Below are 16,711 nucleotides of genomic sequence, written 5' to 3' on the forward strand. Positions count from 1 at the left end.
CCCTGGAAGGATTCGGAACTGAGTTGGGCGTGTCGCCAGAGAAGGAAAGTTCACATCCTTAGCAATAGTGGTAAGTTAACTTTAAAAATTTCCTTTTTTATAGAAAATTGAAATCAATCACTTTGCGCCATTTTGATTCCATTTTCTCCAAGTTAAAATCTCATTTTCTTTTTTTTTCTTCCATTTAGGAAATGCGATTCCCGTACACTAGATGGATGATATATTCCCGCGTGAAAAAAAAGGCTATTCGCAAAGTGAAAAGTAGAAAACAACATAAGATGGCACGTGGCGGTACACGCGGCGTTTGTTATTGATCCGCCCTCTTTCATCTCTCTTCAGATCCCATCGCCACTTGCAGGATCTTCAATTAAAAAAGGTATTTAGCTAGTAGACTCTGTGCCCTGTCAACCAGCTTAAGTCGAAAGAGAATTGCGTGCGCCCTCTTGGGTTTATTATAGTGAAGCTCGGCTTATTCTTGTCTGAAAATGGGATTTACCCCAAACAGTAGAAATTGCTACATTTTAACCCCTTTTTCCTATCTAATCGCTCCTTGTTTCAAAGGCTTCCAACCCTTTGATTTCAGCCAGACGAATCCTTTCCAAGGATTATAAAACACATTGCCAAAAATAAAGATTGCAACCCTTTTGAAAATGTGTCACGCAAACAAATCAATAAAAATCGATAAAGTGATTTTGATGAAGTCTTATAAAACCACACCCGAACTAAATATAATAATCAGAACACACAATTTCTATTCTATATGCCAAATTTTCGCTAAATTCGGACACGTGTGTGCTGGGACCCTGAGACACTCAACATTTTTGTTTGTTTATTTATACGCGAGGGAACTAAATTCTTATCACCTAATCCCGTTCTATGAGGGTGAAAGAGTGCAAGTATAGTAGTTGCGTGAGAGTGTGGCCTAGTTTTCACCCCCTTTCCTCCCGCGGTATATCGTAGTGACCAAAAAACTTACAACTCCGTCTTTACCTTGACACAGACACAGTTAGTGCGTTTGCGATCTAAACGTACATAACAATTGATTAATAAGGCCCGCACCCCGCCTACTTCTTTCTCTCGGCTGCAACACACTGGGGTATGGCGTCTTTTAAAAGTTGAAGGTTTCCTTTTCTTCGACCTCGTCCACATACCGAAAAACCCGATGCGCGTTTCATTCCGATTCAGGTGACCCAATGACCGCTAGAAGCGACCCGCCCCGTTCGTATATTTTAATTTGTTATCCCGCAATTCCAGTTCGATGTAGACCATGCAGTCTCAACATTGACCCGGTTGATGTGGACGGTGGTCATCAAAGTTTTAAAAATCGTAAAAACGAAGATGATCTGACCATTGATTTGATTAAATTTGATTTTGGGAAACTTTCACCTTCGCCTTTCTCTCGGCTGTCGGATATGATCGCCTCTACATTCCTGACATCTCTGCGCATCATTTCTGATTTAATTGATTATAGAGTGACGACTCGGAATTTATATCCATGTTTCCCCAATGTTTCTGGGCGCCATCATCGCTCAATGATATATTACCGTAATCAATGAGGGTTTCTCTCTCTCACTGGGTCAAGGGCTGACGACGAAGAAACAACTTTGATTTCGTCACCTTTGCCCGGAGATATAATTTACCCTTGCTGGATCTCACGTTGGATTTTGTAGAGGAAACGCGCGTGAAAGACACACACGCCGCAGCATTTTTTAATATATCGAACTTTCTCCGAGAAATCAGTCGATAATATCTGGCCTGAATTCTTACGTAGTAGAATATCATAACTTTTCCTCTCTATTCCTTAAAAGGCGAATGGATTTATCGTATGGGGCCATCTCCCAGAATGCTGATGGGCCATCCCTTCTTGATTGATTGACAGACTGTGATGGATGCTGGATCATCGCAGCGTGGAACAAGAAAGTGAATCAGGTCCGCCGAATAATAAAAGCGGATTAAGAGGGTAGTATGCAAACAATCCCAGACGGCGAAATGAATTTGGTTTAATGGGGACAAGGCTAGTGGGACGAATTACGCATAACGCCGAGAGTCAACATGCAGGTAGTTGGACAAATCATAACAACAACAATCGACGTCAGCGTCGTCGTGCTTGATAACAGCGTGATCCACCTGGTTTTGATATCCTCTTTGCGTATTACTGTCCCCTTTGGAAATGACCAAAAAATTGCATTTGAAAATTTACAATTAAAATCGATGATTGAAAGACGCGCTAAATAGCCAACAGCCTACAAACGCATCCGTGTCGTCACCGATTAGGGCTAAACAGCGTCCAACCGTTGTTGGCATAACTTATAACTAAATAACAGTTGTGTGTGATGCTCACCTTCACTTTCTATGCTAATCTCGCAGGATGTTTTGCGCATGCCAGTCTACACACACACACACTCGACGAGCCCTCAATCTGGTATAAACACCTGAAGGTAAAAAGGACGAGGAATGAGAGAGAGAGTAAAAAAAAGAAAAAATATAAAAACAAACGAAAACGATAGAGGAACCCTGAACTAGTAAACTCCCCTCTTCTTATATTCGACCAAATCTATATGTACTCTATATTCGTTCCTCTCTTTTCTCTCCCTCTGCCCACCCTCTTCTTCGTCCGTCCTGTGTGTTAGGATAGACCCATGTGTTATAGTCTCTATACCTGGAGAATTCATCAGAGCGAGCGAGCGGCCCCACTAGTATATAACAGCCGTGGCGAATGGCGTATAAACCATCAGTCGCAAGTCGGTCAACGCAAACGAAAGACACCCATTCAATCTTGCCCACAGTCGCTTTTTCGGTTCCTCCGCAACTATACAAAAGAATTTTTCGAGTCGAAAATTACAGTCGAACGTTATTCATTGTGATTTTTTAAAAAGTCAGTTTGGCTCTTTCGTTCGTGTAGCAGTTTAATATTTTCATTATGTATTCCGTTGTCGTCTACTCTCTGGTTCAACTCGCATTCATCTTGTGTAAGTGCTTTGTTACGTTTTTGCTTTTTAAAGTAGGGAGACTATACGAGAAAAAGTCATGAAACGCATTTCACAATTTGTTGTTTTTCTTTCGTTCAGGTGTACATTCCGTTCCATTAACTAACCAAAAACAGGACGGAGCTGGATCATCGCCATGTGCTTTCCCCTCACTGATTTGCAACGAACCATCGGCGGCTACCAATCGGTGAGTCCATTTTCTTAGAAACCTGATCAATTCACTTACGTCACACATAAAGTCCGTGGTATTATGTGACCGTTTAGAACCTTTAGAACCCCGCCTAGGTGGTACAGTTTTGAACATTTATTTTGGCGCCATTTGGGCCTTGTCAATCGTAGTGGCGATTATTTGCAACTTTTTATCAAGTCGTCTGCTCCAATATTTTTTTCTAACTGTTATTATTTGATTTCTTTTAATTTAGTTGTCTTAAAATCGGCGAGATTTGCGATGGAGTGCAAAATTGCGGTTCCGGACAGGATGAAGTCAATTGTGGTATGAAATATTGTAATAGTCAAATTATTGGAAGCTAACGGAATGATTACCATTTCAGAGAGGAAGGACTATGTCATCGATGGTAGACTGATTTCTTCTCGTGAATTGATCGAAGATATTAATATTGGAGATGTCTCTCAAGAATCTGTGAGTTTTTCAAATCAGTCGGGCTTGTATAAGTTCTCTTTTACAGTTTTGTTATTTCTACTAGTGTGCAAAGTTCTGCAGTGAAGTGGATAGTTTCAAGTGCGTAGGCTTCCAGCACAACCTCCAGTCAAACCAGTGCAGGCTCTTGGATGCTAAATTCATCACAAGATCAGATAAACCATCCTTGCGCAGTTTCTGGATTACATTCAAGAGGAACCCTGAGAATTCTACAGTCATCCCCGAAATCCCAATTACACGTCCAATTGGTATTTTTACACTCAAAAGTACATTCTAATCACATTAAAACTACATGATTCAATGTCTCTTAGGTGATGTTTTGGTGAACACAGAAAACGAAGGCAGAGAGTTTGATGGATTTGAAGGTGGTTTTGATGCCATCATTGTTGAAGTTGACTGGGATTCACCTTCCGTTTCAGAGCGAACGAAACGCAGGGCTGCATTTTCATCTGGTACATTGTAGATGATTTAATTTTAATAGAACATCAAAGATAAATAAAAATGCTTTTTTTTTAGACCGCATGAGATCGAGTGGTTCTTGCGGTAGACGCAATGTCAATTTCGAGCCCCCACGACCTTCAAGCACCCGTTTGGGACGTGTTGTCAATGGAGTCGATGCACCCGTAGGAGCCATCCCGTGGCAGGTATGTTTGGCATCCCCTTGACGTTCTAAACTCTCATCTCTAATCGATATTGAATTCGATTAAAGGCTTCCATTAAGCTCAAGGATGGCGGCTCACTTCGTCAATGGTGTGGAGGAGCCATCATCTCTGAACGCCTAGTCCTGACAGCTGCCCATTGTATCGATCACTTGCGCAAAACCGAATTTGTCGTAGTGGTAGGAGACCACGACACCAGCGTTTCCAGCTCTAAAGAGCAAATCTTTCCAGTTGAAAATTTCATCATCCACTCGAAATTCAAATGTAAATTCTATTCCCGTTGAACCAATCCCAGGATTTTCTTATTCAATTCTTGTTTCTCTTTAGCTACCAAAGGAGGATTTGACATCGCCTTGGTGAAATTGGCCACAGTCAACGGCAAAGGAATCGTTTTTGGCGATGTAGCCCAACCCATCTGCTTGCCCTCATCAGATAGCGATTACAAACCTGGAACATGGTGCAGCGTCTCCGGCTGGGGGATGCAAAAACGTAAAAAAAACAAATTTTACTTTTTCCATTTGATCAAACAAGTTGTGATATTTAATTTGTAAATCAAACAGCCGCCAGCGAGGAGAGTGTTTCCAACGTCCTGAAAGTGGCCTCTGTGCCTCTCATTTCCTCGGAAACGTGTAACAAGAAGGAAGTTTACGGCAACCAACTCAATTCCAACACTTTCCCCGACGGCATGCTCTGCGCCGGATATTTAGAAGGTGGCACCGACGCCTGCAGAGGCGATTCCGGAGGACCCCTGGCTTGTTCCGTCAATGGTAGGCTACGAAACTTGTTACTTAATTCCACCACCAGATAATTGAGAGCCAAGTTTTCCACTTGATCCTTTTAATTAGGACAATTCCAACTGCTCGGTCTCGTCTCCTGGGGCGACGGATGTGCCGACAAGAATAAACCTGGTGTCTACACCAAAACGTTGCATTACCTCAATTGGATCCAGGACTCGACTCGTAAACTCTAAACCGGATATCAAACAATTAACGGCCCTTTACACCGTACAACGACACATCCACCCGATCAACCAACCCACCTACAAGGAGCAAAGGATCCATGATCTCATCCGGTCAGCTTTTTTTATAAGGAATTCTTGTACATTTCATATATAGTTCATTTTCCAGCACAATCAAATTTTATTCGATTAAGAATAGCACCTTTTTCAGTAACGCACGATTAATCCTAAACAGGTTACTATCTAATTATCTATTATCTATATATATAATTATAAATATTTGTGTATATTATGTATATTTATTTACTAAAAAGGGATCTCTGAATTGTTTTTGAAAGAAAGATAACCGACAAACGTAAATATCTGGCCTCCAAGTTTTCTAATGAATTCTCGTTAGACTTTAGTACATAAATCGATAACGTGTGTGTTCAATCGTTCTAGTTTTTGGTCTGTACAGCTCCCGTTTTAATTGTGGATATTGCAACATATAATTTTGGAAAGTTTAAATGAATACATTATTATTATGCGAGCAAATAGTTAATATCAAGGAATTGTCAAGTTGTTTTTATTTGGTTTGTTCATAATTGCCTTTTTGTGCGGTAATTCATTTGAAAAAAATTTAAAAGTTGGCAAAACCAAACGACGTAATCGTTTGTATCGCCACCAGGTGGATTGGCAATTGTAATCGAATATTTGGCGCCAAATTGATGAGATCGATTCAGGTCCTCTGCTCAGTTTTGAAGAAAATCCAAAGGAGAAAAATGGTGGCAGCAAAGTGGTGGTCGACAATCAAGTGGTGGGCGCCATTTCCGATATTGCAAAGTTTCTCTTTGCAGCAGGAGATACAGGCGTAAAGCTGGTGAACAATGTGTTATCATCAGTTAAAGTGTTAAAGTGAAAATGTCTTGATGTGAATTTACCTTGGTCCTCTCTCCCAGAATTAAACATCCAGGCTCACATTTAGCAGAGCAGTTTCGTTCAATGTACCAGAGTGCCAATGGCGACGTGGCATTCTCCGTGTAGGAGAATCTTTTGACCTGCATCAAAAGGTAAGATTTAGTTTTCTTTTTATTTCAACATGTCGGGATAGAAATTGGGTTAGAAATTCGTGATTTTCACCATGCATGCTGTGTGTTGAGAGCCACATGGTTCGTTGAAGATGCTAGAATTGACCGCTAGATGGATACACTGGTCTCCGTCCTCGAAGCTTCTACACTGATGGCAAGTCAGCGGCGGATGATTCTGATTTGGTTGACCATTACTAATATTATCGGCGATTTTTGTTGTTGAGGGCCCACTGAATTGTCTGATCCTCCTCGTTAATAGAGGCTCTTGATTGTGATCAATATCGAAATCACTCGAATCATTTTCTTTGACCCACAACTGGCCGTGTCCGGTCGGCCAAAGCAGAGCCGAAATTGTCACCAATAACACGAGCGAATCAAGTTTAGTCGACATGATATCACGTGGTCATAATCCTCTCGTCGAGTCGAATATTTTTCCAACTATTTCCGGGCTGGCCCCTAGTACACACACACACACACACACACACTAGACTAATAACTTTTGTGGAGCAACTTGAGAGTAAAACAATTGCCATAGGAATTTCACACCACTAGCCCCTACGGTTCGTTCAGTTGGGACGCAGACCATCAGCCGCCATTTGTGTTAAAAAACATGAACGTTAAAATAAAAGGAAGGATCGATCAATGACACACACACACTGTAGTTCCTGCGCAAGTCTGGTAAAATCTTTGCTCACATGCGCGCATGAGTCAATAATTCAACACCCCCCTGGTCCAGCAGGAGCTGTGCGTCAAAGAAATAGGAGCCTGCTAGGCCGAACAGCAGTTGCACGAACAGTTGACTCGAATGTTATTCTTATATTGCCCCCCAAAAACAGCTGTCGTCGAATTGTTCTCGCTTTTAAACTATCGACTGATTTATTTGTCCAGTTCACTCGACACGAAATAAAACTTTAAATGTCTAAGGCTCTCCCCCCCTTCTTCTCCATGTTGTAAAAATCGGCCGATTGGTGAGGAGAGACAAACAGCTATAGTAGGGGAATATATATATAACGTGAGAAATGGTTAGGAGGCAACACAACTAGTAGAAAGGGCGCGCCGGAATTCGACGATTTATTTTATTTCCCTTTTTTCTTCTTCTCCTTGTCAATGTGACATGGAATTTCTCTTTCCTGTTTTGTCTGTCTAGGCAACACACAAACATACAAACCTTTTTTCTTTTCTTGTATAGAGTTGGAAGTGTCTTGTGTATAGCCGGATGACATCCCTTCCTACCAAATATGCTAATCTACCTTTTTATTCTTTGAAGGTTTGAGCTGCTGGTGACGTTGTCTCGTAAGAAATAGACACTCGGCCATGAGATTTGAATGCGGCCGACATTCCATTTTGTATGGTGAGACAGGAAATCAGAAAAATATAAGATTCCTATCTTCTAGTCACGGGGGTCAAGTGGATGGATGCGGGGCTCAACCAATTGAACGTGATTTATAGCCCCTTTTTATATCTATTAAACGCTATAGTGGTGGTCGGTAGGGGGATAACCCAAAAAGAATAGAGGAGGGCTAATCTCGATATAAACAGATAAACTAGGGAATGATTTAATTGGTGGCAATTATAGATTTGGTGGTTGTAATAGATCGGGAAGAAGAACTCGCTAGCGACCACCATGAAATTAAATATACGTTCGATAGTTTATTGGAAATGACATCGGGATTCTGTTATTATAGCTAGGAGAAAATAGAATAGGCGCCAACTCAATTGATTCCATCCGGTTTTATCTTTTTTTGTTTAGGTCCGGGCGGAGAACCGGAAAAATACCACGTCAATATATCAACAAAAGAAATAAAATCCATTCAGTTATATTTAACATCTATTTTTCCAGGAATTTTTTTAAAAAAACGTTCCATTCATTCGACGATTGGCGCTGGATGGCGTGAGTCGAAAAAAGAAACTCGACGCAATTTCTTTTCTGAACGCCGGAATTCTTCTTTGATGCTAACGAGTCGTCCGTGTTAACACGACGCCGACGGCGGCACACACATCTCCGTCCGTCAGTGAAGTGTTGCGTGATGTGAACGCATCGCTTTTCACGTGGGTGCGTGTCAAGTCAACTGAAACCCGCAGAGATCGAAGTGTAAAAATACGAAGAAACTAAAACTAAAAAAATTTTCTAAAACGACACGAAAATAGACTCATCGTTAATTACCGCTAGATGGCAGCCGGTCCATTATCGTTCATTCCCGATCCCAATTAAATGATTAGCCTCTTATATTTCTTCTCTTAAAATTTTTTGGGGTTTTTCTTGTTTTCCTTAGAAAATAACCAAAACAAAAAGATTAAGGTTCATTTTTGGGGAATGTGTTTAGATAAGTCGGACCTCCGCTCATTGGTAAGCTAATCCCGCGGGCCAATGTTTTTCAAAAATAACCGAGAGAGTAAGTTTATGAACTTGGGGTTGTATATTAGTCCGTTCGGTTCCTCTTGTGTGGGGGGAGTAACTTAATCCTGCAGGAGACTATCAAATGTTGTTGGCTCCGTCCATCCTTCATTCCCCCCACCACCACCACCATGATGGTCGCCTCCGTCCTCTTCAAGTAGAAGAAGAATAACAAATAAATAACTTATACCTCCCGTGAAGAGTCATCATCGTGAGCTCCTCCATTTTCTTCTTTAGAATTTGATGATGTCAGTCGTGCGATATACTAGTTCTCTTAAATAACAAAATGTTTCGAGACGACACATGATTGAATGACTCATCCACGACCTTCTTCTTCTACTTTTTAAAATGGCGTAGGGGGGAAAGAAATTCCAACAATTTCAATTGCGGTTTCACCGACACACACCACCATTTTTGGGGATATTTTGAATTTGGCGCCGCTGGTTACGTAATACATATCATTCAAAAATGGAATGATTCATGGGAATTTGATACGGGTCAACTTAATGGAATCACCACGTAGACTCACACGCCCACAGATAATGAGAGACGTGTAGGTTGGACGTGATTCGATAGTCAATAATTTTGCATTTAAATTTGTTCATCACTATATATATCTAGTGACCGGAAAATAAGCGCCAAATAATCATTCAAATGACATGCATACGAAATGAGCTCTGGGGCTTTGTCGCACGGGCTCAGCAGCTGTCTCGTGACCAACTTTGGAATTTGATTTCATCATTTCCAGAAAATGAAAGAACATTTTTTGGCGGTCAGTTTCGAAAACGCCCTTAAGGTGTTACTCTTCTATTTTATGTGGATGATCTAATTAAACCTCCTCACAAACACACATTGTTGTGGATATTTTGATGGCCAGATATATGTTTATAACTTTTCCAACTAACCCCCTACAGGTTTTTATTTTAAACTCAAAATATTTTTTCTTTCTTGGAATTAACTTTTCAGTTTCATCTCGGGAATGTGTCCAACATCATTTACAATCTGCCGTTTGATTGTTTTTACACGCTGCACCGGACACACCAACTTCCAACTTTTTTATTTTCCTCCAACTTGAATAACAACAATTTGAGGTTTGATTGGATTCAATGAAGTGTGTTGTTTTTATTTTTTAAATTTTTATTTTAAAAACAAAAACTCGTTTCTTTATGTGTAGGAATCGAATGAGTCGTAGTCTGGAATGAGATCATCGAGATCTTAAATTACTTGGTGTGTGGTTTTGGATCAAGTTCATTACCGACTTTATTTTTATTTATTTTATTTTTAAAAAATATTTTTCTTTCTTTAACCAGAAAAAGGAAAAAAATTAAGTCGTTTGTTTACAACCCAAAGGCATTTGCTGGAAAGGACCAAGATGGCGTCTGGTGGTGGCATTTTAACAACAGTTGGTCCATCTCTCATCGTCTGGTGGAAGGTCGGCCCCTAGCTTTTAAATCAAATAAACACACTTTGCACACACACACACAGACAATATATATACAGACACCCCCGTCTAGCAGCAGCCGTGTGTCAAGGATATTTCCTTCTAGGAAATGAACAAACAAAAGGAATTCGACCTCAAATGACCTTGTTTTTCTTTTAATTTCCCAGGGTCATTAACCCTCTGGGGCGTGACGGAAGTTTGAAAAATGATTTACACTCTTCCAGATTTAAATGGCGGAAATCCCCCCTCCATCCTCCATCAGAAAATAGTTGGCGATTAGAAATTTGGCCCCCCCTTCTATAAGAGTCACCCCCCTGGGCGGATACATATTCTCTCTGGAGGATTTTTAACACATGTAGACATAGAAACTATACAAGATAAAAAACAATTTGCAATGGTGGTGGTGGCTGATGGTGAGTTAATTCTTGTAAGACATTCCACCGCCTTTTGTCAAAAATTTTTTAGCCAGTCGGCGAAAATGAATAACCGGTTGTTTTTCTTTTTATCTGAAAAGAATTTTCTCTTTTACAGTGATAACTTTCATTCATGAAAAAGAAAGAAAAATGTTTGTTTTACTACTACGCAGTCAAAAAGTCCTTGATGGCTTTTTGGCGTGGGTCGTCTGCGCAGTAGACACTCCCCGGCGGACTGTTGAGATGTGACGTGAATGACCAACTGATCTAACATACACACAAGTCGGTCCCAAAGAGGACCGACACATTCTGTCGGGAGAGAGAGTGACCATAGCCAAAATGAAATTCTCTCTACTTACCAATAGGTCAAGGATCGCAGACGAAAGAAAATCGCTCCTTAATTCCCTCTACATTTTGGAGCCCTTTATTTATTACGGTATTCTAATTGATTTCCCCCCGGAATTTTGGTTAGGAATTTTGTTTGGGGGTATGCCGAGAATAGACTGGACAGACTAGACACAGGCCACTTGAAACGTGATTTCTACACAAGTTGTTGGGTCTTCTTCCTTTTTGAAATCTAAACACATGTGTGTGTGTTCTTGGCCGAATTGCCAACGAGGTCGTCGCCGAATTCCTTAGATTATCTGCCCCGATTTTTACAAAATTAAACATTTGAATATTCAACGTACTACGAGCTTTAGGCGACACAAGGGAATCCGAACGAACGAACGTGAAATACGAACCCATCAAAGGGGCCTAATCAAATTCTTTTTTTTTTCAAACGGAAAAAAATAAAATTTGTTTCCTCTACTGGGTCGCGTTTGATGAGGTTTTCACGCCCCTTATATCTCCCATCCTATTATGTAGAACGTCCGGCCGTCTATACTGACAAACGAAATCCATTTTCAAAAAATTGAATTTTTAAATTTAATCGAATTTTTTTATTTTTTCCTCCCCAAATCTTTTGAAAAGAAATCTCAAGGTCGTGACTCTTTTTTATTTTGTTGTTACGATTCCTCCGAGCTCCAACAACTTTTTGTTTCGATTAGAAAAAGAAAAAATACCGCGGGGCTAACGTCTTTTTTGATTATTTAAAAAAAACCTTTTCGTTTTATTTCCCCTTTTTCTTCTTCGAAAGGGAAAAAATCACACGTGTATGGCCGACATCATTTGATTACCAAAAAAACACATTTTTATTATTTCCCCAATGTGTGCTGCTGCTCTACATTTTTCTGAAAGAAACCCCTCTAACCCACAAATAAAAAAAGGGTCGGTTGTTATGGCAACCCCTATATACACTGGTTTGGACAATGGGTTAAAAAGCCAAAAATGGCTTCTGTGTCTCTTAAAAGAGCAGAGCAGACACATTGTATTTCTTCACCCTGTCAAAAGACAAGGGGAGTAAATTTCAATGGTAAAAAGATGGTTGCTCAAGCATTTGTGAAACAAATCAAAAATGATGGTCGTGTCTCTTTTGGAAATTCTTGTGTCGTGTCTCTCGGGAGCTCGGAGGGTCACGCTGACAATTTTTGTTGTTTTTTCTTGGTGTGACTCACCAAATAGAATTTAAAAAACAAAATTTAAAACAAAAAAAAGTTTTCTTCGAAAATGGGTAGAAAGTTTCGAAATTGTGGAGGGGAGAAAAAAGCCCGCGGAGATACAACGTTGCCACCCGCGCGCCATTTTAAATAAAAATCCGAGTGGTGTGGGGGGTTAGATTGTGTCAGTGGGGCGGAGTCGAAAAAGGCGGGACCCAATGAAAAGCTCCGAATATCCCCTCCCCCTCCACAAGTTGGGAAAAAGGGCGCGCAAAACGAGAGGGGGGAGTAAGAAAAAACTAGAAAAGTTGTAGCGGCCGACCCTTTTGGTCGGTGAACTTACCAGTCGATTCCTTCAGAAGCGTCTCTTCAGTCGAAGCGTCCTAACGTGTTTGCACTTGACTCTCCGTGTTTTCTCTCTACATTTGAATTTCTCCGCTCTCAAAGGTTTGCATTTTTATTCTTTTCTAGTTATTCTGTTAAGTTGGGAATGTTTGGAGGTTAAACCAGTCAGCGGGGGTCTGTCGTTACACATCATTTTCTTCTCCAGTGAAATTGGATGCCATTTGAAAAACGACTAGTCTTGTAAAAAGATTCATCTTCTTCTTGGTAACAAAACCATAAAGAAGCTAGACAGCTGTAAAGCGGAGAGACCCCCTCACTCCCCTCCCAATTTTATTGTAAGACATCTTTTCTTTGAGCTCCCCTTTACGAAACCAGTCCACCTTGACAACAATTTTTCCAACATTTATTTTCAGTTCAAAAGAAGCCACCTCGTGTTTGATGGCCCGTTTTTACTGAGAAAAACGACGCTTTTGATAACGATTAACACTTGTGGAAAAATAATTGTACCCCAAAAAGGCTAGGAACTAGATAAGATAGGGTGGGTTTTAAAATTGTTAACGGTTTTTTGGGGGCAAGTTTGAATTTTTTTAAGGGCCTTTTATTTTTTCCCTTTGAAAAGAGATACACACACAATAACCCCTCCTTGACCAGTTTCTCCCCCCTCCTATTTTTTACCTTCTTGTAAAATTTAATCCTCTAGCACAGGTTTTATTCTTTTGGTTATCCGATGGCTTCAATGTTGAAAAAAGAGGAGGGTCGTCAATTCGTTCAGGTTTCAGAATAAAAAATAATTTTCTACTTTTGTTTGGTGGGGGGGATAAATGGTTGCATTGGGTTGGCTTGACCTCTTTGATCCTTCCATTATAATTCCGTGTGTATATCGGCGACAATGTCTGCCAACTCGGGTTTTTATCTGGCCGATGAACAATAGAATTGCGAGAGTGGAAATGTGGCCATTAGATGAAGAAGCTAATGGGTTGGCACGATCCTTGTAAGGAAACCCATCAAGTTTTTGTGTGTGGCAACCATCCACCTGCGCCATTCCACCCCTGTTTACCTTGAATGCGTCATAATCCTAAATGTAATAAAGCTTAACGGGGGGAGAGAAATGTTTAAGTCACCGTGACTCGTGGCAGATGCACGTCAAAGTTTCCATCTAGGCATATGCACTATTATTTTTTGATAATAGATCATAATGAAGCGATGAAGCCAGGTGTGTTTCCTGTTTTGTAACCCACCCACTTGTATATATATTCCGCCACAATTTTTGGGGCCGTCATCATAGCAACTAAAATAAAAAGGTGTGCGTGCGCGTCTGTTTTTATATTTTTTCGGGACCGTAACAGTTGGCGTAGAGTTAGCAATGACCAGGAACACTGGAGTAGAGGAAGGAAATGTAGGTGGAGGAATAGACATGGCGGAAGTGAACCGAAACCCCCCCTACAGCTCTTTTGTTAACTCATTAGCTATACTGTTGTCTGTAGATCGCTAGTCGCTGTGGCAACCCCAGTTGTTGTTTTTTTAAAAATGTCTATAAATAAATGAAGCCCCAAAATTATCCAACCCCAAGGGGTCGAATCCCAATCTACATTTTTTCGTTCACAGCGAACAGCCCCCATTGATTGTAGTTAGTCGCTGACCCTTTTTTTTCTAAATAAAAATAATAATGTCGGCCAATTTTTAGTTGTTTGTGGTGGGAATATTTTCGTTCCGGATTCGAAACTCTTGTCGCGTCACAAAGGAAAAATAGCCGCTTTTATATTTTTTAACGAACAAGTGTGGGAAAAGCTGTCGATGTACATCAAAAGTTAATTTTAATTTCTTACCTAATTTCCTAACGTTATTAAATTTTTATTTTCCAGTCAAATTCCATTGAATAAAATAAAATGGCTGAAACCAAATCCACTTCCCGCGCTGGCTCCAAGTTGAACTTGAACGAATCGACGATGCCGTTGTTGGACGACGAGGCTCACGAAAAGGCCGAAACTCCCGAGAAGGACGTCATCGAGATGAAGGAAAAGGCGTCGACCACGTCGGAAGGTGAAAAGGACGACTCCAATCCCGAAAAGATTGTAAGTTTTTTGCTTTTTAAAATTATTATTGTAAATCATTTAACTCGAATGTTATTCAAATTTCAGGAGGAAGAGAAGAAGGATGGTGACGAGGAGGGTGGTGACAAGAAGAAGAAGAAGAAGGAAAAGAAAGAAAAGAAGGAGAAAAAGGAGAAGAAGGAAAAGACGGCCAGTTGCCACCGCAGGACGCAGAGCTGCGTCCAGACTTTCACCGTCGGTTTGAACGTTCTCGACCGTGACGAGAAGCACATCAACGACACCATCAACGTAAGACACACAGTTGGAATGTGTTTAGCTCTTCTTCTTCTTCTTTAGACCTCCGACCTTTCTCTCTCTTTGTGTATATTAAACTCCCCTAGAGAGGGGGGGGGGGAGAAGAGCGGCCGTGCAGTCTAGCGAGCATAAACATCTGCTCATCGTTAATACGAACCAGATCACTTCCCAACTTTTTTTTTTTTTTTTCTCGTCATGGCGAATGTGGAATGTGATAAGTTGAGAGCCAGACGCCCGGCGTCTATTTATTAAGTAAAATATGAATTTTTTAAAAAAGTTTAGGCCACCTATCGGTTTCATAGAGAAGTTCTTTTAAGTGGTGGAAAAAAATAAGTTCTTGACCGGAATGACCGAATTTCCTGTTTCTTTTTTCACCGAAAGAAGGAAAAGAAACTTCACCACAGATAGACAATTGAAGGGGGGGGGAATGGTTTCCCGTATCTCCACCCTCTAATTCCCGACTGTATACACGCCCTTGTCTTCCTCTACACGCACCGAAAAGATATCATAAAATAAAAGACAGAAGGTTTCTCGCGTGATGCTTTACCACACTATTGCGTTAGTAAACGAGGGCGACAACAATACGCCAGAGGTCTACTACTCCGGCGACGTTAGGCTAGTCAGTGGGGGGAGAAAAAATGGTCGTTAAAAGCTCATTGCAGTCCCCCTAGAATCACATCAGGGGATGATTATTGACATCGTGCTGATGGAAGAGAGATATATAGTCATCATCATCATCTGTTACTACTTTCCATTCTTTTTTGAAGAGAGTAAATCACGATTTTTCTCTTTTTTTTACAGTTGAACTTTGAAGATGTTTTGGCTGAACCGGATGTGGCCCATGGATTCGATCCTATCTGGCGCGCTGCTTTCATCCTCTTTACCGGCTCGCGTTTCTGGATTTACCGTCTGCTGTCGGCAATTCTAGCTCTGCCATTGGCCCTCGTTTGGGGTATTACCTTCTCGCTCATCACCTTCTTCTCCGTCTGGTTGGCCACGCCCCTTCTCCGCATCATGGACGTCTTCCTCTTCTACATCCGAAGGGTAAAAACAAAATTGAACATGTTTAATTTGTAAACAGCATCTAATTATTTATTTATTTACATGTTGTGATGATTGACAGGTCTGGGTCGCTTTGGTGCAGACAACATTGGAACCAGTAGCCAACGCTGTCGGCGGATGCTTTTCCAACGTCAAACTGACGCACAACAACAACCAACTGCAAACGGTTTAAATAAACAAACAACAACACATTTTTTAACACAGGGAAGAAAGAAGAAAAAAGGTCGACATCGAGACAGTCGGAACGATACAGTCTCTTGCATTTTTTTTTTAAAGATTTTTCATTGATGAAATTTATTTTTGAATTGATGAGAAAATGTATCGTGTGTTTTTGTGACATCATATCCAATTGGTATATCCCCCCCCCCCAACACCATCTGCCTTATTCGAAATCATTTGTCCTTTTTTTTATTATTTTCTTACATCATAATCTTTTTGATTTGATTTTTAATTTGGGTTTGTTCTGTTTTTTCGTTTGTCCTGTTTTTGTACCGACATCATGTCAGACTCACAACCCGATTCGCCCGTCATCATCGTAAAACTTTTTTTTTACTGATTTTATGATTTTTTTTTCAAACACATTTCTTCGGTAAATTTTTTTTTTTACAATTACTAACAACACACACCGTATCCCGCATGTGCAAATGCAAATATGTTGAGAAAAGAAAGGAAAAATGTGTGGAGGTGTTATTTTTTTAAAATGGCGAAAAACAATAGACATTAATGAATTTTGCGAGAGAAAAAGAGAAAAAAAAAATTCTTTGATAGATTTTAGTTAAAAGAAAAATGGAAAACACGGACGACAGAAAAATTAATAATAACAATTGTGAAAGGAAATTGCCA

At 40.4% G+C, this 16,711-nt stretch overlaps 3 protein-coding genes across 4 annotated transcripts; 2 read left to right on the top strand and 1 right to left on the bottom strand.

The window, feature by feature from the left end:
• The first annotated feature begins 2,714 nt into the window (after nt 1-2,714).
• LOC124316264 (urokinase-type plasminogen activator-like) lies at nt 2,715-5,796 on the top strand. The gene is made up of 11 exons (XM_046782103.1): nt 2,715-2,969; nt 3,069-3,174; nt 3,410-3,480; nt 3,539-3,627; nt 3,692-3,893; nt 3,957-4,097; nt 4,162-4,289; nt 4,355-4,568; nt 4,632-4,793; nt 4,865-5,071; nt 5,150-5,796. Exons 1-11 carry the CDS (start codon nt 2,921-2,923, stop codon nt 5,272-5,274), a joined length of 1,494 nt encoding a protein of 497 aa, XP_046638059.1. The 5' UTR covers nt 2,715-2,920; the 3' UTR covers nt 5,275-5,796.
• LOC124316549 lies at nt 5,392-6,998 on the bottom strand. Its single transcript, XM_046782558.1, has 3 exons — nt 6,382-6,998; nt 6,183-6,299; nt 5,392-6,118 (listed from the first exon to the last, which is right to left on the bottom strand). Exons 1-3 carry the CDS (start codon nt 6,718-6,720, stop codon nt 5,981-5,983), a joined length of 594 nt encoding a protein of 197 aa, XP_046638514.1. The 5' UTR covers nt 6,721-6,998; the 3' UTR covers nt 5,392-5,980.
• On the top strand, nt 6,046-16,601 carry LOC124316507 (caveolin-1-like). 2 transcript variants are annotated; one of them, XM_046782498.1, is made up of 9 exons: nt 6,046-6,121; nt 6,201-6,311; nt 9,691-9,815; nt 9,899-9,951; nt 10,035-10,156; nt 14,324-14,533; nt 14,600-14,800; nt 15,608-15,850; nt 15,930-16,601. In XM_046782498.1, exons 6-9 carry the CDS (start codon nt 14,348-14,350, stop codon nt 16,038-16,040), a joined length of 741 nt encoding a protein of 246 aa, XP_046638454.1. In that variant the 5' UTR covers nt 6,046-6,121; nt 6,201-6,311; nt 9,691-9,815; nt 9,899-9,951; nt 10,035-10,156; nt 14,324-14,347; the 3' UTR covers nt 16,041-16,601. The 2 variants fall into 2 exon arrangements, with proteins under 2 accessions (XP_046638454.1, XP_046638453.1); XM_046782497.1 differs by lacking the exons at nt 6,046-6,121; nt 6,201-6,311; nt 9,691-9,815; nt 9,899-9,951; nt 10,035-10,156 and adding an exon at nt 12,416-12,563.
• The last annotated feature ends 110 nt before the right edge of the window (nt 16,602-16,711 follow it).

The sequence above is a fragment of the Daphnia pulicaria genome, chromosome 12, assembly GCF_021234035.1.
Source record: "Daphnia pulicaria isolate SC F1-1A chromosome 12, SC_F0-13Bv2, whole genome shotgun sequence".
NCBI classification, from domain to species: domain Eukaryota; kingdom Metazoa; phylum Arthropoda; class Branchiopoda; order Diplostraca; family Daphniidae; genus Daphnia; species Daphnia pulicaria.